The 23,900-nt window shown below is 36.4% G+C and overlaps 4 protein-coding genes across 7 annotated transcripts; 2 read left to right on the forward strand and 2 right to left on the reverse strand.

Moving 5' to 3' along the window:
* The first annotated feature begins 5,653 nt into the window (after positions 1-5,653).
* Positions 5,654-7,019, forward strand: LOC110613291 (bZIP transcription factor 53). The gene has a single exon (XM_021754346.2). The coding sequence runs from the start codon at positions 6,319-6,321 to the stop codon at positions 6,748-6,750; it is 432 nt and encodes a 143-aa protein (XP_021610038.1). The 5' UTR covers positions 5,654-6,318; the 3' UTR covers positions 6,751-7,019.
* A 1,773-nt stretch (positions 7,020-8,792) lies between these two features.
* Positions 8,793-10,385, reverse strand: LOC110613300 (cytochrome c oxidase subunit 5C). 2 transcript variants are annotated; one of them, XM_043962057.1, is made up of 3 exons: positions 10,085-10,278; positions 9,516-9,567; positions 8,793-9,248 (listed from the first exon to the last, which is right to left on the reverse strand). In XM_043962057.1, the coding sequence occupies exon 3, from the start codon at positions 9,217-9,219 to the stop codon at positions 9,028-9,030; it is 192 nt and encodes a 63-aa protein (XP_043817992.1). In that variant the 5' UTR covers positions 9,220-9,248; positions 9,516-9,567; positions 10,085-10,278; the 3' UTR covers positions 8,793-9,027. The 2 variants fall into 2 exon arrangements, 1 of the variants encoding a protein (XP_043817992.1); XR_006352614.1 differs by lacking the exon at positions 9,516-9,567 and having other exon boundaries at positions 10,085-10,385.
* A 1,722-nt stretch (positions 10,386-12,107) lies between these two features.
* Positions 12,108-13,736, forward strand: LOC110613282. Its single transcript, XM_021754335.2, has 2 exons — positions 12,108-12,641; positions 13,047-13,736. The coding sequence occupies exons 1-2, from the start codon at positions 12,206-12,208 to the stop codon at positions 13,592-13,594; spliced, it is 984 nt and encodes a 327-aa protein (XP_021610027.1). The 5' UTR covers positions 12,108-12,205; the 3' UTR covers positions 13,595-13,736.
* An 891-nt stretch (positions 13,737-14,627) lies between these two features.
* Positions 14,628-23,239, reverse strand: LOC110613259 (histone-lysine N-methyltransferase EZA1). Of its 3 annotated transcripts, XM_021754313.2 has the most exons (17): positions 23,085-23,239; positions 22,519-22,620; positions 21,844-22,121; positions 21,366-21,527; positions 20,681-20,765; positions 20,445-20,594; positions 20,272-20,319; positions 20,121-20,192; positions 18,841-19,544; positions 17,963-18,113; positions 17,356-17,576; positions 16,287-16,418; positions 16,106-16,193; positions 15,943-15,990; positions 15,736-15,864; positions 15,242-15,319; positions 14,628-15,178 (listed from the first exon to the last, which is right to left on the reverse strand). In XM_021754313.2, exons 1-17 carry the CDS (start codon positions 23,220-23,222, stop codon positions 14,987-14,989), a joined length of 2,778 nt encoding a protein of 925 aa, XP_021610005.2. In that variant the 5' UTR covers positions 23,223-23,239; the 3' UTR covers positions 14,628-14,986. The 3 variants fall into 3 exon arrangements, with proteins under 3 accessions (XP_021610005.2, XP_021609996.2, XP_021610012.1); XM_021754304.2 differs by having other exon boundaries at positions 14,628-15,319; XM_021754320.2 differs by lacking the exons at positions 22,519-22,620; positions 23,085-23,239 and having other exon boundaries at positions 14,628-15,319; positions 21,366-21,532; positions 21,844-21,986.
* Positions 23,240-23,900: the final 661 nt, after the last annotated feature.

The raw sequence follows: 23,900 nt of genomic DNA on the forward strand, positions 1-23,900 counted from the left end.
GGATCCATCCTTTTTTCTGACAAAGAGCACTGGAGCACCCCAAGGTGAGGTACTAGGGCGGATGAAACCCTTATCTACCAAGTCCTGCAACTGTTCTTTCAACTCTGTTAACTCAGCTGGCGCCATCCTGTAGGGAGGAATAGAGATAGGTCTGGTACCTGGCAGTAATTCAATTTCAAACCCTATCTCCCTATCAGGTGGTAGTCCTGGCAAATCGTCTGGGAATACATCGAGAAACTCTCGGACTACTGGTACTGTGGCTGGTTCCCTCACCTGACTGTCTAGCTCTCTCACATGAGCTAGAAACCCCTGACAACCCCTCCTAAGCAAACGACGAGCCTGAAGGGCTGAAATCAAACCTCTGGGTGTACCTCTCCTGTCTTCTCTGAAGACACACTCTGACCCATCCTGGTCTCTGAGACTCACTAACTTCTCTCGACAGTCCAACGTAGCACTATATGTAGATAACCAATCCATCCCTAGAATGACATCAAAATCCGTCAAATCTAGAACCACAAGGTCAGCTGGAAGGTATCTACCCTCAATAAACACTGGACTGAAACGACAGACTGACACTGCCACTGATGGGTCACACTTAGGTCCACTGACCCAGAGAGGATACTCTAACTCAGAACTGATCAAACCCAATCGCTCTATGGCTCTCGAAGCAAGAAAGGAATGAGAAGCACCGGGGTCCATCAAAGCATACACATCTGAACACCCAATGATGAGATTACCTAACACCACTGTGTTCGACGTGTTAGCCTCCTCCTGTGTCACTGTGAAAATCCGTGCTGGGGCTACCGGATTTCCACCTCGGGAACCTGCTGCTGAAGTAGCGGCTACCCCTCTCCCTCTACCTCTGCCACTAGTCTGAGGCATGACTGGAGCTGCTGGCCGTACACCTGGCTGTACCACACTGCCTGAACTCATCTGCTGGGATGGTGCAAAAGTCATCTGCGGACAATCCCGAGCAATATGCCCTTCCTGTCCACATCGAAAACAAGCTGTAGATCCCAACCGACAAACTCCTCCATGTGGTTTTCCGCATCGTCTGCAGACTGAAACTGTGCCAGAGCTTGAGCCACTACCTATTCCCAGACCTGACTTGACTTTACTCCAGAACTTACTCTTTGTTCCTTTTGCTCTATCCCATCTTTTACTGCTTGGTGTGGGGGCTTTAGAACCCGAAGCCTGTGCCTTTGACTGTTTCTGAATATTGGCACTAGCTTCCATTTTCCTGGCTGCGTCCACTATGGTATGGAAACTCTCCTTTTCTGCTGGAAGAATCAAGGAAGCATACCTGGGATGCAGTCTCATAGTATATCTTCTTGCTTTCTTCTGATCGGTATCATAGGCTTGACCCACGTACTGAAGCAGATCCAGGAACTTATCTGTAAATTCATCAACACTCATCTCATCTGTCTGTCTCAGCTGTTCAAATTCAATTACTTTCATCTCCCTCGAACTGTCAGGAAAAGCCCACCCTGCAAACTCATTGGCGAACTCTCCCCATGACATGCTGTCCATTCTAGGCTCCACATAATGCTTAAACCATTCTCTGGCTTTCTTGCATTTTAATGTGAAACCTGCCATCTCAATGGCTCTCCTATCATCTGCTCCCAATTCACTGGTTATCATCCTAACTGCTCTGAGGTAATCAAATGGATCGTCTCCCGTGTTGTATTTAGGAGCATCCAATTTCAAGTACTCCGTCATTTGGACTTTACCTCCAGATGAGCTAGGTTCATGTCTGTCAACAACAGGGGCTACTGGTTCTGGTGGTAGTACTGGTTCATTTGATTCTAGGTGTGCTGCACTTGGATGGATAGGGGAAGAGGGATACATAGGATATGGTGGATAGTACGGATAAGGCATATAAGGCATATAAGGAGGATATGGCACAAAACTCGAGTACTCCGACATACCTCCCATCGGATACTCTGGATAACCAAAACCTGAGGTCTGAGCACCTCCCTGCGACTCTCCCATACCTTCCTCAAAACTGCCTATACCCATGCTGTCATCTCTAGACTGATCAATCTCCATAGCTTCCCTCCTTTCCTCTGATCCTCCCCTAGCTGTTCCTCTTCTGCTCTCGTCGACAGACCTTCTAGGGTCTATTGACGTACCTTCCCTGCTAGATCTCTGAGACCTTGCCCTTGGCAATGCAGGAGGACGAGCAGCTGGTCTCTCATTCTCTGGTGGGACTCCAGTCAATCGAGCTGATCGACGAGTTCCTCGCATCTTTACTCTCTGGAAACACAACATATAACATACCACTTTAGCACATAAACATCACATAGCACTCATACACATGCAACACTCATGGCATATCATAACAGATAGGACTCAAGACCCTATCCTAGTGGACATGATTTCCTATTGTGCTTGACCACTTCTAACCTGTCTGAGCCCAACACTGTCTCTATAGGTCCGATCATGTGAACCTAGGGCTCTGATACCAATCTGTAACGACCCCAAAATGGACCGTCACCGGCGCTAGGATTCAGGTCGGCTTAAGGCCGCCAGAACCCGTAGCAAGCCTGCTATACTCTCTGTGTACCTGTAAATCTCATACATGATCATACATTTTCTGTGAAAATAAAAACTCTTTTCTGAACCAAGGCTTAACCTGTGCATGCACTATCTCTGTACTCTGTACTCATGTACTCTGTACTCTGTATCCCTGACTAGAGCTTGCTCTAGATGGGTTAACTCATACCTGTTAAGCCTGGTTGTTACATATAGGAAAACATATATACATATACAGATCATGTACAAAACATACATCACTAGATCAAGCAACAACTATTACATCTCTTTAATATTACATGTTCACTCTAAGCTATTACAGATCTCTTTACTTTTCCTGTACTCTGCTGAACTGTCCCTGTACACTGTACACTGAACCTGCAAAACTGGGGTTAAGGGAGTGGGATGAGCTCTATAGCCCAGTGAGTAGAACAGTAAAATATCTCAGTAAAATATGATCTCATGGAATGCACCATATCACAGACAAGCCACATCAAGAGTAAACCTGTCACCACATAGTCCCAGTAACTCTGTGCCAGGGCGTAGAATCGAGCACCTGGTCTTCCTGTCATATATGTATATGTGTATATAACACCTCTGTACTTACCATTGCCAGGGCGTAGTCAAAGGCTCCTGGACTTTGCTATACCTGCCAGGGCGTAGTCAAAGGCTCCTGGACTTCACTATACCTGCCAGGGCGTAGTCAAAGGCTCCTGGACTTCCTGTCTGAGACTATTGGATCATTCAGCATTCACTCACATCACCAAATAACGATGCAATGCAACATATTCGTGAATACTAATGCAAGCAACCTATGGCATAAACATGATGCATGAGATATGCTAAAAGCAGTTTGTGGTTCAATTAAAAGTCATAAGTTTAGTTCCACTCACCTCTGGCTATCTGGACTGACTGACTCTGCAGGCTCTGAACCTCTGGAGCAGTACTCACTGCTGCTCTCTCTGGTTCCTCTGGTCTGTATAAACACATAAATAAAATCACTCTAGTGACCTACCCAAGAATCCCCTTAAGCTCACTTTAAAACTCATGCAAAGCATGCAAAAGAAAGCTGGACAGAACACTTTCGGCGGCAGGTTCGGCGGCCGAATGTCCTCTCCAGAGACGAAACTCAAGCACCTTCGGCGGCACCTTCGGCGGCCGAATCCCCCAAACAGAGCCGAACATACAAAAACACTCGGGGGCAAGCTGTGGCAACCAAGCCACCATGCAGGAGGTTCGGCGGCCGAATGAACCTTCGGCTGCCGAACCTGAATTCATCCAGAACTCAGCTTCAACGGCAAACCATCTTCTCCTTCCCTTCAACCACTCAAACCATATATACGCCAACTCCTCACCACACATATACTCACGTATATGCTCAAAGGGGTCTACTAACCCCAAACAACAAATCAAACATACCACAGCAACAAGTATACATGCATAACTCATCAAAACCACCCTTTATCACCTAAACATGCATCTCTCTCCACAACTGCCATAAAACTTCAGAAAACATATAAACAGGTTCAAGAGCATTACTAACCTCCTGGAACAAGAAGCTGAACACTCTGAACTACGGAAAACGGATTAACTCTCCTCACACGCTCAAACTCTCACAAACGAAGCTTTTTGCTTCAAAACATTCAAACCCTTGTGAAAGATCAAAACACTCTGCATGAGCTGCTCAAACTCAGCAAATAAACCAAGGGAGACGTGGCCAACTTCTGGACATGATCCGGTGATAACACCTGGCCACAATGCTGACTAAGGGATACAAACCTGCTGACCAAGCAACTCAGCGTCGGCTGCCAAAGCGCATGCAAATCCATGCAACATTCGGGGGCCGAACTTACCTTCGGAAGCCGAACACTTTCGGCGGCCAAACTTACCTTCGGCGGCCGAACTTGGCTCAACTGCCTTAGGTCCTTTCAACTCAACTCAAAACTCACTTGTATTACTCTAACACATCAACACAAAACACACTACTTTAGTAAACCATAAATCCTACCTGGTTTATAGAATTCCGACACCCCGGATTCCACCAACTAACAGGAATTCCGGTGCCGGACTTTAGCCGGGTATTACAGACAACAACATATTTTTATTTATCGATAGTCAATTGACGCAGATCATTTTTCATGAAAAATGTGAAATAAGAAGTTAAGTTTAAGAAATAGAAAAAAGCGAAAATATCGAGATAAAAAAAACCACAGAAAGAAACTTGCGTGAAAGAAAAAAATTTCTTAAAAAAATAGGTTTAAACATTTACTTTGAAATTATATCATTACACAAAAGAAATTTTGTATTTATTATGCTGCAAACAAGTATATCAAAAATTACAAAAAAAAAAATGATACGTAATTGTATCATTGCTTTATTATGAATGATATTTAGGGAAAATTAATTACTTATAAATTAAATTATTTTTTTATTTATATAATTAATTAAAATTTCACTATAAATGTAAACTACATTTGATATAATTAACTAAAATTTTAAATAAATTTAAATTATAGAAATAACATTAAGCTGTATTAATTAAAGTAAAATAATAAATTAAAGTAAAATAATAAATAATTCGTGTAATGCATAAATTCAACAACTGATGTAATAAAAAAGTCTATTGGATCAGTTTCTAAAGACCCTTTTGTTTTTATCAAGTATTTTTGTATGAGAAAGAATTAGTATATTTTTTAATATATTTTTAAGTGAGAGTATTTTTTAATTAAAATAATATTATAATATTTATACATTATTAATTCTGATTAAAATTGAATTTAAATTTTTAAAATTTGTGGTTAATTTCAATGTTAATAAATTAAAATGATTGATTTTAAGAATGTTATTTTAAATATTATAATAAATATATCAACTATCCTTAAATTTTTATTGCAATTAATCTTAAAAGTTTTTAACGTACTTAGTTGTATTAGAGCAAGAGAATCGTTGATGATGTTGTGTCAAAACCGAAAAAAGAAAGAATTAGTGGGCGACTTGAAAGCAAAGCTGGCCTAATCCTTGCTTTGCAGCGACACCCACTAATTTCATTTTTAAAAGATTATATATTTCAAAATTTTATTTTTACAGTCCCACCCACCCACCAGTGGAAAATCCACTGCGTCCCTTCTATAAAACCCCTACTCCTCTACTGCGTTAACCTTCTTTTCTCTTCGCTTTAGATTTTCGCATATTGTTTCCCTGCGAGTCATCTCTTTCTTCATCGCCGTCAGTTAAGTTCTCCTTTTCGCCTTTTCTTTTCTCTGTATCTCCGCTCTTTTCCTTCCCGTTTCGTGGTCGATCGTCCTCCCCCAATCCCCTCTATTATTTTTGTTTTAGTGATTCCGCAGCTGATCTTGATTCAGATCTAGGGTTTTCGATCTCTGCGTTGGGTTGATAGTTCTTTTTAGATTTTAATTCGCTATCTTTCTCTTCGACTTGGAGATCGAAGATTAGGGTTTCGTAAATATGTACCAATGATTTTAGTTTTTCTATGAATTACGCTATCCTCATGCGTCGAGTTCGAATTCTCCACTCCTTTTCTGTTGTCTTTCTCTACTGGTTCTACGTGTTTTCATGAAATAATTTCTCAGTGTTGAACCTTTCTTGGAAATTTTGATCGCTAATCCTCCCCCCTCCCCTCCCGGTTCATCTAACTATTGAAAAACCCTAATTCTAACTCAATTAGATAACGTCGAACATCGAATTTATTAACAGATATTTCGTGCTAGCTACTAGTGAATTTTTTTTCCCGTGGAAATTTCGGGAGAAGAAAAAAGTTCTGCAATGCGAAGGCAGGCAGCGAACTCTGGATCTGACTTTGATCCGTTTCATGCCAATATCGACGAAAGGAAAAGAAAGAGGATGTTGTCCAATCGGGAATCAGCCAGGCGTTCCAGGATGAGGAAGCAGAAGCAGATGGAGGATCTAGTTAATGAAGCGAGTCTTTTGAAGAATGAAAATGAACGATTGAGGCAGAATATCAACCGTAATACTCAACGGTATGTGGAGATAGAATCTGCCAACAATGTTTTGAAGGCTCAGACTAAGGAACTGACCGAGAGGCTACGGTCCTTGAACACGGTGCTCCAGATAGCGGAGGAGGTTAGCGGCCTCGAAGTGGAAATCCCTGAGATACCTGACCCCCTGCTGAAACCATGGCAACCCCTTTGCCCCTTGCAGCCTATCATGGCATCTGCTGATATGTTTCAGTATTGACACTGCATCTGTTTAGTGAGTTACTGGAAGCTAGGATTTATTATCTATGGGGGTGTTCTTTGGTTATGGGTTCGTTTGGTGTGGTGTGCTGCGGTTTAGTGTGTTAGGCGAATGTGTTGGCGTTTTATCTTTGGCATGTTGTTGTCAGGTGATTGATTGGATGTCAATTTCTATTTCTATTAATGTTTATAATGGTTTATGATGTACTAGTTGTTACCAATAACTTAAGATTCCCTAATTGATTTTATGTGATTCGATGTTTTGTTGGATATCCATATTTCTTCTTGATTCTATGTTGTAGTAAGGATATGGCTAACGCGTTATCATAAGAATATGCAAAATTTATGAATTGCATGAAAGTAGATAGTACTTTAAAGTTGGATGGATATGCTCTTATGATTTGATCGATAGAGTGATGCATGATCCGCACTGCTTTTGGGAGTTAGCAGAGAATGGTGAAGTCCCTGTGATGATCGACTTGTTGGGGTGAGGATTACTCAATTTTAATGGGAAATTGATGGAATCACATTGAATTAATTCTTTCAGTTCAGTTTTTTGATAATTCCGTTTGGTTTCAGTTAATATTTAAAAAAAAAAAAAATCATAAAATCGATTAGATTTGGTTAATGGAGTAAAAAATCAAAAAGAAAAAGAATGGAACCGAATTTGATTGATTTATTGCAAATGCTGCGGTTTTCTTAGAACCTTTTTTGTTATGTTGGTTACTTTCTGCGCATAAATGGGTTAGATTTGAATTATATCATTCAGTGACCTTGTACATTCTCTTTTGTTGTCATAACTGGAATCTTTGCAAGTCGATTAACAGTTCCTTCTGCAATTTCTTTGAAAAAAAAAAAAGAAAAATGGAAAAATGAAACTCAACTTCTTTTGGTTAAATGCTTGCTCAAATACCTGAGCTGGGGAATAATTTTGTTATCCTCATGAAAGTAAATAGATATTGGTAATCTAATGGACAGATTCAAGTGTTCTTTAAGTTGTGTCTTTTGAGGAAAGGTGGATGTCAATACTTGTTTCAGGGTGGATAACTTTGCGTCCTAGAAAGTTGACTTACTGAAAAGAGAAAATTCCACTGTGGGTAAGGTATGTCATGTGTAGTTGGTGTACGTCCTCTTCCTACCAAACAATTAATTGATATCGTCTTTGTCTTTGGTACCTGTGGTAGAATATGAGAGATCTGGAAGTTCCAGGAAGTTGATTTGTGTGATGGCGACTGAAACACAAATCCTGGGCAAACTTTTGAATTGGGAAAGTTGATATATGTAATATTATGGTAATGCTTCTTGACTAGGAGCCGGGATAAAGATGAAGATTTTGCGTAGAGAACTTTGATTCTAAATATGCATCATCTAGAAAGTTTTGGCTACCCATCTTATCTGCAAAGGGTAAAAATTGTAAGCAGCAAGACCATAAGCTTTGGGATGGTGAAAAAATATGAAACTTGTTGCATTTTCTTTGACGCTATTCTTGTGCTTTTCTCGGGTTTGGAAGAGGTTATTGGCTAATATTTGGTAGAAGCTAATTTTTATTTAAAAAATTATAATGATGCTGGTGCAGCCATAGCATAGGCATAGACAACTAATAAATTTAATGCTATATTTGAAACGAATGACCAGTTCTTTTTTCCTAACAGCATTTATTGGTTCAAATTAAATTCTACAAAATATTTGGTAGTATCATATTCCAAAGCTTAGAATAATAATAACAATAATTTATTCTAGGCCTCAAAATTTGTTCATTCAACCCCCAGAACAGAGGGAGATCCCCGGTTCAGGCAGCAAAGCTGGAGAATCTATTTTTCCTTGACACTCCTGATCGCCTAAGGACTTGCTACTCATTTGGAATCAGTCAATCAGATAAGTTAATTAAGGCATTAAGGCAGCATTGCATTTCATGGATGAAACGGAAAATTACAGGTTAGAAGAAGTTGGAAAAGGTGCATATCTCCTGTGCTTATCATACTCATGGAATTGGTCTTTTCCATTTGCATGTCTTGTTCTAGTGGGGCACATATGGCACAGGCATTAATAAAACTGATAGATATTAGCATCCCATTCAAGAACTTGCAAGGAAGAGAAACCTCTAAAAGGTGAAAGCCATAAAAATTCTCACATTTATGCAAAACAAATATGTACTCCGCAATTGAAAATTTTATTCTTCAAATGCTCAACTTTGAAGCCAACTATGGGAGACCAAAAAAAAGGGTAAGGATACTGTTGAAGCAGTGGACAAAATCATGGTTAAATGATGAAACGGAATTTATTCCTCTGCAACCACGCTGATCTCACCCTTTTCTAGCAAATCATAAAATGCTCTCACCTTCCTCTGTTCATTCCAGTGATGCATCTTCCAGAGACCTCCAGCAGCCATTCCAAGAACAATTCCCATACATATCTCCTTAACAACACTTGGTCCTTTCAAGGTGGCGTGAGCAATCTTACCACCAGCCATTTTTACTTCTATAGTTAAAGCTAATAAATCTGCAATCAACATTTTCTTTGTTCTTAATGCATAAAGGAATAAGGAATGTATACACATAATCATAAGATTCATAACAAATGGATCAATTAAATCGGTTTTAAACACATGCCATAAATAGAAAATATGGAATCAGACCTTCCTTTTAGACCTAGAAGCAATATTTTCCAATTAAAGAAAGGGAACAAAACTAGCAAAATATCATTAACTAATACAACACCTTAAATAAATTACAAATGTGACAATTTAAGCAAATAAGGAAACCCAACCTTAATATTTGGATGCCACTTTAACAGATAAATTTGCATCACTCGCTCATTACTGAAAAACAAATTAGCATCAAGGTGTTTATTTTTCAGAATCTAGCTTAGAAGGAAACTTGATGTCTATAATTCAGATGTTCAAAAAAATCCATTTTTAATGTATACTTCAATCCTGCCAAAAAGTGAAAAATGCAACTTCCCAACCACCCTAGATGATGAAATGGAAATTCATGATGGAACATATATCTATGTATATATCTTTTCTAAATCCGACTGTAAAAGAAAGACATTTGTCCATTGCATTCCTTCTTTTCCAATAATTTCGCAGAGATTGTCAGTAACAAGGCAGAACAACAGACGAAAATGCATTTGCAAGATGAAGAGGTAAGTTGAGAATGAACACGCAATAGCAGCAAAACTCAACATATGAGCAATTCATCTTCAAAATCGCCAACGGTTCGAGAACGCTATTTCCATTTATAATAATGAACATATAAAAAACCTAGAAGAGATACGCCAACAAGAATCAAGGAGGAGATTGAGAGAGTAAATCGAAGATTGATATTAGGGTTTACCTGAGCGAGGCTGAGAAGAATGATCCGACGAGGCCGCGACGGATGCAAGGTAATGGATTGAAATTCTCCTTTCTTTGCTTTTACTTGTGTGTGCGCAACGCAAGTGGCTGATTTGGGCTTATGAGGAAGCGGAGTCCACTGCCTCTGAGGGCATCATATCCCATGACACGGTTGACGCGCGTTCGTTTGCCAACAAAGCTAATGGACTAAAGTCCTTTTGGCTTATTATTATTATTAGGTTTAAATGTTTAAAAAAATTTAAAACTTTCCCTTTTTTATTAATTTTAGCTAATTTTTTTCCTTACCAGTTTTAGTTTAATTTAAATTTTATTGTTAATTTAAAAATTTATTGTTAATTTTACCTTCGGTCAAATTGAGATTAAAAATTATTGATGTGATGGCGAATAAAATCGTGAATATTAATATTTTATTTAATATTATTTATGCATTTAAAAATTTCATAATAAAAAATCTAATAATTTTTATATTTATCAATTAATTAATTTTCACCTAAATTATCTAAAATTAATATTTTCTTCCTTAATATAATAAAAAATTTATATATATATATATATTTTTATTTATTTATTTATTTATTTATTTATTTATTTTACTTAATATAATTTATGAATTTTTTCCCTTTCGATTTAATTTTATATTTTAATATATTTATTAATATTATTTTGAAATACATATAATATTTTACAATTAAAAATATTATATTATTTAAACAGTATGTGAAATAACTTTTTATTGTCTTTCAAATTAATTATTTTTTCTTAAAATTTAAGTGAACATATATAATTAATATTTTTTAAATATAAAATATTTTTTAAATTTTAGTATAGACAGTAATTCTGTTAAAAAAATTTAATTTTTATGGTAATATAAAATTGTCTTAATATTTTTATTTTTTATTTTTTTTAAAAAAAGATAGCAATAATGTATTTTTATTATTGCTAATTATTTGATATTATTTATTATATTTTTTATATATATTTTCAAAAAAAGATTGCTTATGATAATTTTAATAATAATAAGGTGATATAATTAGGTAGGAGTTATCATCTATTTGAAATACTTAAATTTAAATACTTTTTAGAAAAATAAAGAGAAATTGTAACAATTTATTAATATATATTTTATTTAAAAATAAAATATAATTAATTAAAAATATTATGTTAGGACTGAGTTGTATCAACATAAATAATACATTCTATGATAATAAATTATATTTACTTATATATAATATATACAAAATAAATAAATAAATAAATATATTAAAATTTTATTGTATTAAATAATAGAAATTTTAATTTTAATTAATTTAAGTTAAAATTAATTAGTTGATTATACTTAATTTTAAAATTAAACTATAATTAATAAAAATTTTAAATTTTAAATTTGTTTATTATAAAACTTTTATTAATAATAATTAAAATATTAATATTTTGATCCTAGATTAAAATTAATATTAAAATTTTGAATTAAACTAAAATTAATAAAAACGGCTAAAATTTCAAATTTTTTAAACATTTAAACTTTATTATTATTATTATTATTATTGTTTTATCATAAACACATAATTAGAAACAGAATTGACTGTTGTCAGTCAAAATCATGACAAAGTTTTAATCAAGTTACACGCACACCTACAGCTGAACTGATATGAAATTCAAAGGACAAATACTTTTTTTAAAAAAAAAATTTGTAACACAATGCATTAAACATCAAAAGCAATACAATTGACAAGGGAGCTTGGGTTGATTGATTGATATGTTTTTTTGGAAAATCTTTTTCAATTAATTGATATTTTTTTAAATAAATAGAAAACAAATATAAATAAATTTTCAAGGGAAGTTGAGCAAACAAATGCTTAATTGCTTTTTGAATCAGAAAATAAATTTAAAATCTGGCCTAATTTGGTTCAGTGGATAAACAACTCCTAAATTCAAGTTTAAATCCCATTAAAAAATAAAATTAAAATAGATTAATTTGTTTGTTATATAAAACTCCACCATCCATCTCATTAGCATTGGTGTCTTCTTACAAGCGCTCCTGTTTCATACCAACACTTCCCTCTTCAACAACTCCTTCCAACAAATCCTACACCTCTCTGCAATGGCTTTTTCCCTCTGCTCCACCAAATCCCTTTTCTTTCTCTTCTTCATCTCGGCCATTCCCCTGGCCTTTATCATCTCCCTTGAGCTGGCCAAGCCCACCACCCATGTCTTCCACTATCACAGTTCCGGTTTCTTCCGCGAATGCGCCAAGTGGGACGATCTTAACCGTCGATTTATCGTCTCATTCTTAGATGGTGGAGTCGGTGAAATCCGAGTGCCTGATGATTACTCCTCCGATACTGTTCTGCAGGAGGTTACAGTGGTGAAAGACGTTGATGTTGCAGGGAACTCTTCGCTTGGTATCGTCGTTGATCAACCAAGAAATCGGGTGCTCGTTGTGACCGCAAACGTCCTAGGGAACAAGTATAGCGGGCTGGCGTCTTATAATCTGTCTACTTGGGACCGTCTTTTCCTTACTACACTCAGTGGCCCAAGTAAGTTTTCTTTTCGTTTGTTTTCGCATGAAGAGCTGAATCTTTAATTGTGCTTATTTGCTTATCTCTTTTATTTATTTTCCATTACTTTTGATCATCTTTCTCCATTGATCATCTTTAAGGTTTTTTATTTAAAGTTAAATGAATACGATTAGTGAATTAATAAATTGATAGATGCCGGGTCAACAAGTAATCTTGACGTTAGTGCTATTGGTAATAATTCAATGTGAAGTGTTAGGTAAAATCGAGCAACTGTAAGCAACTGCTTATTTTATTTTGCTGTCTTTAGGAAGCAATTAAAATTTTAAAAGGTCTTAGGTCGATTTTTCTTGTTATCAGTCATTGAAGAAATTTGTCTGTAACGCTTCCCCTTTTTTAATTTTTCTATTTTTTTTTACCTTGCAGACGATGAGGCATCATTTGCAGATGATGTAGCAGTTGATGCAGAAGGAAATGCATACGTTACTGATGCAAAATCCAGTAAAATTTGGAAGGTTGGGAAGGATGGAGAATTGCTATCTATTATCAAAAACCCACTCTTCATCTCGAAAGAGTGGTACAAAAACGTGGTTGCACTTAATGGAATTGTTTACCACCCAGATGGATTCTTGATAGCCATCCATACATTCTCAGGCAATTTATATAAGATTGACGTAGCCAAGGACAATGAAGTCAAGTTAATCAAAGTAAGTGGAGGCTCACTGTCTTTTGGAGATGGGCTGGAGTTAGTGTCCCCAACTACGCTGGTGGTTGCAGGAAATCCTTCAGGGAGATTAGTGGAGAGCTCTGATGGGTGGGAGACTGCTTCTGTTGTAGCCAAGTTTAAAGGGCCAGCGCATCGGTTGGCCACTGCAGCAACTGTAAAGGAGGGAAAGGTTTATCTTAGCCACATGATTGGTATGGGGTATCCTAAGAAGAAGCATGCCATTGTTGAGGCAATCTTTTCTACTTGAACACGGCAAATTAACTTGTTGTTTTGGAGTTAATGTATCGGAAGTTTTAGTTGTTTATTTTTATCCATTTACAGATCCACCAATGAGCTTGACCATTTTAATTGACGATGGAGGAATTATATTGAACTGAAGCATATAATTATTGTTGTTGCATAATTTGCAGAAAATATTTATTTATTTTTTATGTGCGTCAACGCAACACATAAAATATAATATACTTATCTGAAAAAAAAGTAAATTACTAATTATTTAATTTTTATTTTCAAATCACTGTAGTTTATAAAATAAAACTTTTGAACATGTAATTTAATCATTATAAATTTTACTGGATTGGACTGGTTTTAGAAAGAAATCGTCCTGCTGATGACGCATACTCTACCTGGTTAGTAGCCACCACCCATCACAGCCCATTACAAGTTGGTTTAAGTCTTGGAGGCCCAAGGCTAGCCTATCCGATCCGGTACAGACCAGACCCAAATTCTCTTTCGAAGTTCAGCGCTTTAACCTCCAAGTATCAATTTGCTGACTAATTTATGATCTATACAAGGGTGAGCAATGGAATTCAGTCGGGCATTGCGCACAAGCTACAGTACCCTTAAATGAAACTCTTAGCATACACATTCCTGAGAAGAATAGAATCACAGAAGACATCATCAAGCATATGCTACTGTTGCTTTCCGGGTCATTAGTAGTTTATCAGAGTTTCGTGTAGATGGTATCCATCTAAATATGGGGAAATTTTTTTTCTGAAACGGGGTGCTTCGAGGGGTCAAGATTGCAGCCACTCTCGTGTTCCCGGCATTCTAGATACATAGAATGAATTGCTGTATTTTTTCACTTGCTATATAAACAGGAAGACAGTCTCAGTCACTCAATCTTGTAGGGGAACATGTAAACAAAATTGATATTTATGGTTTCTTTAAATATCAAGTGAAATATTTCTTCTTAAAAGCTGCAAGATTATCAGGTAATTGCAAAGTAGTTTGTGAACGCCTGCTTTTCTGACTGCCAAGAAAAAGGGACAACCAAAGAATACCAAGCATAAAGAAGAATGCTTTAAATGTAGAAGATTTCCATTTTTACCATCAAGATGATACATGCATCAACAATATTCTTAATCTCTGTCCCTGTTGCCTTGCACAGGATCTTGCTATACCAATATCAATCTTATTACCTATTTCATTATATGTATGATCTTATTGCTCACTTTTATCTGAATTTTACATTCAAAATGCCGAGCAAGTACACTTATATATCTATATACAACCAATTGCTGGTATATCTCAAGTATAATTCTAAGGATATTTTCTCCTAGTAGATAACATGGATAAAAATTAATCCAGAATAAGAAAGAATTCTCCAAAATTGCATCAAAGGCAGTCGAAAAACTCTTCAATGAGATTGATGTTTCTTTGCTCTACCTTGGGAGACTGTTGAATCATCTCTTTTGGAACCCTCAGGCTTCCGAGCCCATGCAGGAGCCTGGTCTGGTCCATAACGATAATCATAGAATAGCTCCTCAGTAGCATCGATATGTTCCTTGGCAAAGATGCCAACTCGGTGATCTCCTGCCACCAGCATCACCTGGGCAACCCAATAAATTAGCTCACTCATGAAAAATACTATATTACCTGTACAAAAATATACCTTTGCGTAACAATTAGGATTGGACGAGTGGTTTGCAAACTTCAGCTTATCTCCTTTGCGGTAAGCATCAAGAACATACTGCAGAAGAAGAGGCATCCCACATCAAACTATGAAAATGATGGCAGTAAAACATAAATTTGCCAGTTGACAATGCATTCTGATTTCTGAATCTGTTTGAAACTGATAAAGAGCTTAATATGAAGACAAAACCTAAATATCCAAATTGTTAAAAATTGGCATTTTCAACACAAGGTCAACCTGACATCAATAAATGGCACTATTAGATGCTGTTCGGCTGTTCCCACAAACAGTAAGGTCAATCTTGAAGGCAGAAACTATTTTTTGCATGTCCCCAATGGATGCTTAATACATAGTGCTTGAGACTTCACTGAAAGGTCCCAAGTTGAATTTATCATAGGATGGAGGAGGCCTCCCAATGGCCAAGACGAAGAAGTTAAATAAAGGCGAGGAAGAAATAAGCAACTGTCACTTGCCTGATCATTCAAGTCAAAGAGGAATGATGAATTGGCACGATCATATATTTTCCCACGCTTATCTGCCTCCCGGTGGGAAATCAGCTCACCAGTATATTCTCCAAGATAATCATTTTTGTTGACAGGGTTCTGCAATCACATCATCCAATTTATTCTGAAAAACTCGTACATTAACATTGAAGAAAACAACCGAATATGCAATTCTACCTTTAAAAAGGCACCCCATCCAGCAACATCAGATTTTGCCAAAAGGATCTGAGGAAAAGGGGAGAAAAAAAAAAAGAAGAAATCATAGCACAACAGATTCCTTATTTCCTTTCAAAATCACTATCATAACATTAGTACGATAACATAAGTTCAGAAAGCGCACTCTCTGCTGTTGCCTTAGAAGAAGCCTCATGTTTCCACATTGGCCATCTCCTCTTTTAGGTGGTTCACCTAATGAACCATCACCACAACTGCAATTCCAACAACAATGAAATCCAATAGAAAGAACAGTGATAGCACTAGATACCTGTCTTATTATTGAGAATAAGCATAAAAAATATTACCTAACCCAGCAATTGCGACAAACATCTGGATCACATTCACGTCCAGCAGCAAAGCATGGACATTGCCGGCTTCTGCATTGGCTCTTTGCACAGTGGCATCCCCTGAAACGATTTTTGCAACTCTTTGAGCACCTGAAAATTTTGTAGCTAAATGTTAACAGCTCCGCTAGATTCATCTGCTTATTGTTTGAAAGCTCCTTGTTCCACATCCACACCTTGATTCAACTACTTTTAATAGGAATACTGTAAGATCACTGCATGATCTATATGTTTATTGTTAGAATCGTATAATTCGAGTCGACTCCCCTCCCTAGCAATTCGAATTTATAGACCAATCACAAATACACATGTATCTGTGTTGAACAGAACGAATTGGTGGCAAGCAATACAAATTGACCAATTCATCTGATTCTTTCCCAACTGCATTTTTAAGGGATAAGTGTAGAAGTCAAAGTTTACCTTCATTCTTAGTAAGAAAGCAAAACTAACCACTGCCAAATGATCAGCGCTAACATTCTAAAAATAATTTTTAAAAAATCGCATACAGTAAATGAAACCATATAACTCTTTATTCATAATGCATCCACTTCTATTCATATTGGGGGTATTTCCACACCACTCCACTTCCCCAAGCAAAAAGTGACTTGCCATTATCAATGATAACTTGCGTACTCTAGATTTTATAATTTACATTGTATTATCATATAAAAGAGTTAAATTATTTTTTTTCTGGGTCAATTTATAATTGTATCATGCGTTTATTTTATTTTTTGATGATGCATCTTAATAGCATATAATTATAATTTAGTTTAAATTAGATTAACCAGTGGTGTCAACTTATGATATTGTAAATTATAAAGCACTTTACTTCAGGAAAAAGATCTATAAGTTGATATATTTGGGACAATATATCATATTTTGATGTGTTTTGTTTGTCTCACTCAGCTATTTATTGTTTTTAATCAGTTTTTAAAATTCATAAAGAATCTTACGGTTGGTTGATTCCTGATTCACACATGGAGGGACTTAATTCTCAATTTGACAAATATGAAAGAAATTTCCAACCTACCCGCAATATTTTTCACAACAAGTTTCATTATGTAGACAGGGGCACTGTTTTCCACACATTGATTGGCAGCCACATGGGGTATACTGCTTACACGATTGGTTTTTGCCATCAGCAATCCTTTTCCAAATCGAGGGATGGCCAGCAGACTTCCAAGAATATTTAAGCTTTCGTGTCCTTCCCCTCCTACGAAGTAGCCGAGATCTTGTTGGCATCTCTTGCTCCTATAAGAAAAACAGATAATCAGAAAGAAGGCTTCAAAATGCAGAAAACATTATAGGACAAATAGAAAGTGTCACAAGGAACAATAGCACTTTGAGGGAAGGAGAGGCCATGAGTCTACCTAGAAAGCCTAAAATTGATGATAGTAAATTCACACACAAGTAAACAATTTTTATGATCAACAGCCAATTTCTGAAATTATATCGGCATTATTCTCTTCCACCTTTCTTTTGTGGTTCTGAATGTTTATCCACATCTACAGGCCAGACTATGAAGTGCTATTACCCAAAAAGACAGCATTTTGAGATGGTTTGAGCATACGGTGTTCTAGTTTCAATACAATCTTAACAATGTAGTCCAATTTATGCTGGAATTCTACAGCACACACCATGTAATCTGTATCAGGCTTTCCATTATCTTCCAGAATCGAACTTGGTGCAACAGATCTATGACTCGTTGTTGCTCCACCGTCACACATGTAATTTGACACTTCTATACAAGTCTTCAACCCAGAAAGCAAATTCCTAGCAATAAGGCAACTGCACAGCAGAAATTTGTACATTAAGTGAAAACATACCGAAAAAAGATAAACCTTATCAGGGTAGTCTAATGCTATTTTAGAACCTTGCATAGCATGCATATCCAAATTTAACTTTTAGCATATGAAAGTTAAAAATTCTAAATAGGTTTGATGTAATGGGAATGCAAAGAAATGAAACTGGATCGATAGTTTCCTTGAAGTGTAACAGTATCTAAATGCAGTTCAATAATATGTTCTCTACTCATCTCACTACTACTCCCCAACTTTCCTCTAATTCATCTCCGTCATTTAAGAAATGCAAAAAGTACTTCTTAAAGTAGAAACATGAGGAAAGTCGTGGGAAACAGCTAGGGCAATCTGTTGATTAATATCTGCTATTTTTTAAAAGAAAAAAAAGGCATCTGATTTTCTTCCTGTCCCAATGTCATGACTGTCTAATGCTATTTGTTAATATTTTACATGCCCTAAATCACTTGTTAACAAACAGATTAAAAGAATTTGCATTTGTCCAGCAGAGAATTATAACAAATGCACAAAAAAACTACTTGAATTCTGTTTTACATCTAGACACCCCAGGAAAACTAGATTTTGCATCTTGGTGCTCTTGGCTATGGGAACCAACCTCATTCAGCACCTACCAATGTGGAAGGCACAAATTTAAAGGTCTATGTTCTCATTATTTGCATGCACTTCACAAAGGCAACCTATGTTGTAAATTCCCATACCTGTTTTTTCCAAATATCTCCACTCCTTTCAAATATAATTCTTTCTCAATAGGTTTCCACTCACAACCACTTAAAACACCTTCTAATTGTCTTTCAGTTGAGGACGACTGATTCAATTCAGGCACTCCTGTGATATTATTGGCTTCATCCCTAATTTTCTCCTTGGTGCCTAAACAAATAAGGTCTTTTGATGCGTGTTTGCTGGGATCATTTGTTGTGCTGTTGGTGGGCAACTGAACTTCACTTTTAGCACTTGTGCTTTCAGTACCAGCCACATCATCAAGACTTGGGTTATCTTCAACATCATTAGTTACTACATCTAAAGCTCCTGGTTTCTTCTGCTTCTTATTTGCAAAATCATGGACATCAGGAACCTGTGTGGATTCATCATTTTCATCATTTATATCCTCTGACACTTTACGCTTTTTCGTATGTTCTGGATTTTCCATCACCACGGCAGGTGTATCTGAATTTGAAGCTCCAGAAGCAAGTTCTGGGTGACAAATAGGTCCTGAAGTAACAGATATCTCTTTCTCAGAAGAATGACTATCATCTCGTGCTAACTCTCTGTCCCCATTTGCACCTCTTGGTGCTTCAGCATTTACATCACCTGCAGTCTCTTTTTTCCCTTCTAAGTTCACAGGTTTCATCTGATGCAAAGGATTATTAACTGAACCTTCTGGCAAGTCTTTGACTACTCTAAGCTGCAAGGCATTGGCATAACTATTAAATTATTGATTTGGATGGAACAACGGCAGATTCTAGGATTGGAAATACAGGACCAAACAAAGAAGAAGTGGCACACTATAAGTTGATCATGTCAAATCATTCACCAAGCGCTAAGAGGTGTAACAAATACATCCTATGGCATCAGTAAAATGTAACTGTATGCATACACACAGTGCAAGAGAATTAACCAATCAAAAGCAGAAGTGGGCGGAACTCTTGCAAATTACCTGTACATGCTGTTCTAGAAAGCCTAACTAGCTTCACAAGCAAGGAATGATACCATAGTGTATTCAGGAAAGAAAAATATGGAGAAAATGGGAGCATATAAAAATTCACAATTCCTATTGCCTTGATCTGCAATATGCAATAACTTTAACCATATTTATATCACCCCATCTACTAGACTGCTGCTGGTCTTCAGATTGAAGTTCCCTATCTACTTATAAATATCTAATCAGAAAATTGGAAGTTTGCTTATGCAGATAGTTTAATAATAAAATAAAAACAAAAAGGAATTTCAGCTGCAGCAGTAGATTTATAAAAAAAATTACCCGAAGGCAACATTGATCGCTGCAAGGTTTTCTGTCATCTTCGTATTCAGACCAATATGGCTGCTTTTCACTCTGTCAACCAAAGCTCACTATTAGATAAACAGAAACAGACTTAATAAGTTGAAAAGATATAATGAATGTTGCTACTTACAGAATGAATCAAAGTTTGAGAACAGCCATGTAAGCGGCAGTCAAATAGCTGTAGGGTAGATAAAAGCAGAATAAACATCAACAAAGAAGAAATTCAAGGAGTATATCAAACTCTGTCATATACATTTTCTTGTTAACAATCAATGCAAGTCCAGAAATGGTAAGACCAAGTACCAAACAACGACGGCAAAACAGGTTGTCAAAAGAATCTAAAGCAGCACTTAGGCTTTTTTCCAGAGATATGCCCCTCACAGATGCTGAATCCCCAGAATCTTTATCAATTTGTTCCTCATCAAATTTTTCCTTGAGCATGCTACACCTCTCCTGCGAACCTCAAACACAATACATCACTCAGCATGAGGAAATTTTCAATGAACATAAAGTGCAATCAGGACATTCATTGGAAATACTTGGATTTCTGAAGTAGAGACTCCAATAAACTGGCTAACAATGTTTAGTACTTCTTCATCCAATCCATGTTCCTGAAAGACCATCCTGCGAAATCCAGGCATCGTGAAATACTTGACCTGATCCTATATTTTACAAATCAGAGCATCATAAAGACCAAACAAAAGAAGTACGTTTTTGCAGGGCTCATTTGATCTAAAACTAAGTGCAGCAAGTTACTTGAACTTCTTGTTTAAAAGAATTTCTCAAAAAAACAGCAAGTTCATGTATGTTCTGAGTGCTATCTGATGAGTAAATATTGGAACAACCTAGATGATAATGAAAGATGATAGGAATTAAATCCAACAGCATTATTAGCTCCTCAGAGTCCTTCTACCTCATTTCTCAATTTGATCTTCCTTCTAATTGACCATTCTGTTGAGATGAAGGCCACTATACTTCGTACAACATCACATATTATGCTTCTTAAGCCTACTTTTTTCTTTTTTCTTTTTGAATGATCTTCTTGAGCTTACTTAAGGATGAAAATAGAGAAAAAAAAAAGTGTAACACGAACCCGAAAATTTAAAAGTAAACAGATTCCAGGTTATGGCCTCAAATCTTGTGATTGGCAGATACTGTGTTACATATGTTTAGGTAATTAAATAAATCAATATTTCCGAGTCTAGATATCTCATTTAAACTTACCAAAGCATCCGATCTTCACCCTCAGAAAAATCATGTTTTTCTTCCTCGGGTTCTACAATGTCTTCTTCACTGTCACTACAGATAAGTGCTTCGCTGCCATGTTGATCATAGTATATTCGTCTCCTCCCCACCACTGACTGGTCTTCAGCCATTCTCTGATTCCTGCACTGTGTAACCAAAGTAAGATAGAGCAGCAAAACTAGATCTTATGAAACAAGCTGAGAGAAGAAACACAAAACACTGCATGCTTTCGTTCTTTCCCCAGCATGTAGTAAGTTAAATTTATTCAAGATCAAAGCGGCTTGTTGTTATCAATGGAAGACCACTTGACATGCATGTACAGCAGCTTATTCAGTTAAAGTTGAGATATTGCCTCTTATTCAGTTAAAGTTGAGATATTGCCTCTTATTCATTTACTGCTAGGCAAGAAGTCTATATGATTAGGAGGAAACAAATTATAATTGTCAATCTGTCATACTTGTCCAAAAATATCCAGGCAGTATATGGAGGTATCTTCTCAAGGAAAGGAAACTTTGTGCTTATTGGGGGTATAACTTCATGACTATTAATATAATCTTTATCCCCTGATCCATGAGGAAATCCACTGTACTTGCAGAGAGGACTTCCAATCCTTGAAAAATTTATTTTAGCAACTCCATTCTGCCCCATAAATAATTCATTCCCCCTTGATGCAGCAGCCAATATAAGTTGAGAAACATCACTTTCTAATTTCCTCCTGTTCTTCTCAACTTTTTCCTGTACCAAAATTTAAGCATCAGTTTGTAATAATATGAACTAGAGAAGGACACAAACGCGTAACAGTTATAATGCACGCTTTCACTCATTTATTAAATCACCACCACACTGAAATTCTTAGAACTTCAACCCAATTTAGCTTCGAGCACCACATTCATGTATCTAATATAAGCAAAGGCAGAAAATTTGCGTTTCATACAAATAGTTTTATCTACCAAAAGCATTATTTGAAGTGAACAGAACAGATGAATTTTATTTTAACTGAATTGGAATGAAATAACGCATCCTACTTGAACAAAGACATAATCTGAGTAACAAGCATGTCACAAAAAGAGTAGAACAGGGATAAGAGAAAAATATCATATGTTAGGACGAGCAAACATAAAAATTGGCTTACTTTTATTGAAACAATTCTCTCTGCTTGAATTTGCTTTTTAAGCTGATTCAACTTATATGGGAGGTTTCCAATGCCCTCATTTGACTGTTTTCCATGAGATTTCTGCCAATGTATAAAAGAACAGAGACCAATGTATTCAGGCCAGAAAATAACACGATATGATAAAACAATTCTGCAAGGTTTTTAATTTTATAAAATCATTATTAGGAAAGAAGACCTAACTCCAAATTAATTGTATTATTTTTTTTTTCCCCTGTGATGCACCAACAATCAAACAGGGCTTAAGTGCAACAAATTCTCACTGCAAAGAGATTGTTTTTCTACATCAATTTTAAGTCCAAGATAAAAAAAAAAAATTGCACATCCTAGTCCCTCAAAAACACAAATGGGATCAGGAATTAGATTAATCCCCATTATTCGTAGGGTAAAAACGTCGAATTACGATTAATTCTTATCGTTAGTTTTGCACCCAACTGAACCAAAACAAAAGCGAACTATCATTAAAGGATAAGGAGAAACTTCGAGATACAAAGAAAACTATATGAAGAGCTAAGAGAGGAACTAACTTTGAGCTTAGAGGCAGAGTCGCTTGATTTCGACCCCATTGCTACTGTGCTCTGCTTTGCAATGAGACTCGATCGACAAAGAGGAAGGCAAGGTAAGAATAAATGATACGGTACGGATACTGGATGGGCACGTGTCATGTAGATGACGTGGCCCATTGAATTAAGTTAAGGCCCAGTATGACTCAGTGGCCTTGGCCTGGAAGGCTGAAATTTGATAGGCGAGCTTCGACACATTCTCCAAGGCGCAGCCCAACTGAAACGTAATTGCCCAACTGGATATTTTTGAACTATAACGTCTTCTTTTTTTTGGTCATTTGTGACCAAAAAAGATGCCATCCGGCCGGCCGATGCGAGGGATCCGCCGCCGATAGAGTCAACAACACAATAAAACCAAAAAGTCCAAAAACAAACCTTTCTCTGCCTGAATTGTACACCTCTCGGCTTCTCGGAGAAAGAAGACCTCTTTCCAAATTTAACAATAATCTTTTCTTAATAGAATATAAAAACCAGAGTATAAAACCTTTGGGGTAAATTACAGTCAAGTCCTTGACGTTTACCACCCACAGATTAATCCTTCTTCTATATTTATATAACGGTTAAGTCCTCAAGTGTTTATTTCGGGTAACACATTGGTACTTCCGTTAAAAAAGCATCCATCTACCGTTAGTCTTTATTGACAAAGCGTTTTTTTTTTTAATTACCAAAAGACCATTGTTTGTGCGCTGTGAACTACTACTTTGTTTCTGGTAAAAAAAGAATAATATTTTTTTCACAATTGATCAAGAAAATTAAATTTTTTTTTAAAAAAAAATTTAG

This window comes from Manihot esculenta, chromosome 1, assembly GCF_001659605.2.
Source record: "Manihot esculenta cultivar AM560-2 chromosome 1, M.esculenta_v8, whole genome shotgun sequence".
Lineage (NCBI taxonomy): Eukaryota > Viridiplantae > Streptophyta > Magnoliopsida > Malpighiales > Euphorbiaceae > Manihot > Manihot esculenta.

What these genes read in the sequence shown, in the direction of transcription:
- LOC110613291 (XM_021754346.2), top strand. Translation starts at nt 6,319, where the DNA reads ATGCGAAGGCAGGCAGCGAACTCTGGATCTGACTTTGATCCGTTTCAT.
- LOC110613300 (XM_043962057.1), bottom strand. Translation starts at nt 9,219, where the DNA reads ATGGCTGGTGGTAAGATTGCTCACGCCACCTTGAAAGGACCAAGTGTT.
- LOC110613282 (XM_021754335.2), top strand. Translation starts at nt 12,206, where the DNA reads ATGGCTTTTTCCCTCTGCTCCACCAAATCCCTTTTCTTTCTCTTCTTC. An exon ending in TACTACACTCAGTGGCCCAA is followed by an intron (nt 12,642 to 13,046) that starts GTAAGTTTTCTT and finishes TTTACCTTGCAG; the next exon opens with ACGATGAGGCATCATTTGCA.
- LOC110613259 (XM_021754304.2), bottom strand. Translation starts at nt 23,222, where the DNA reads ATGACACGTGCCCATCCAGTATCCGTACCGTATCATTTATTCTTACCT. An exon ending in TGTTTTGCCGTCGTTGTTTG is followed by an intron (nt 20,320 to 20,444) that starts GTACTTGGTCTT and finishes TCTACCCTACAG; the next exon opens with CTATTTGACTGCCGCTTACA. An exon ending in AGCCTGATACAGATTACATG is followed by an intron (nt 17,577 to 17,962) that starts GTGTGTGCTGTA and finishes TTTTTCTTATAG; the next exon opens with GAGCAAGAGATGCCAACAAG.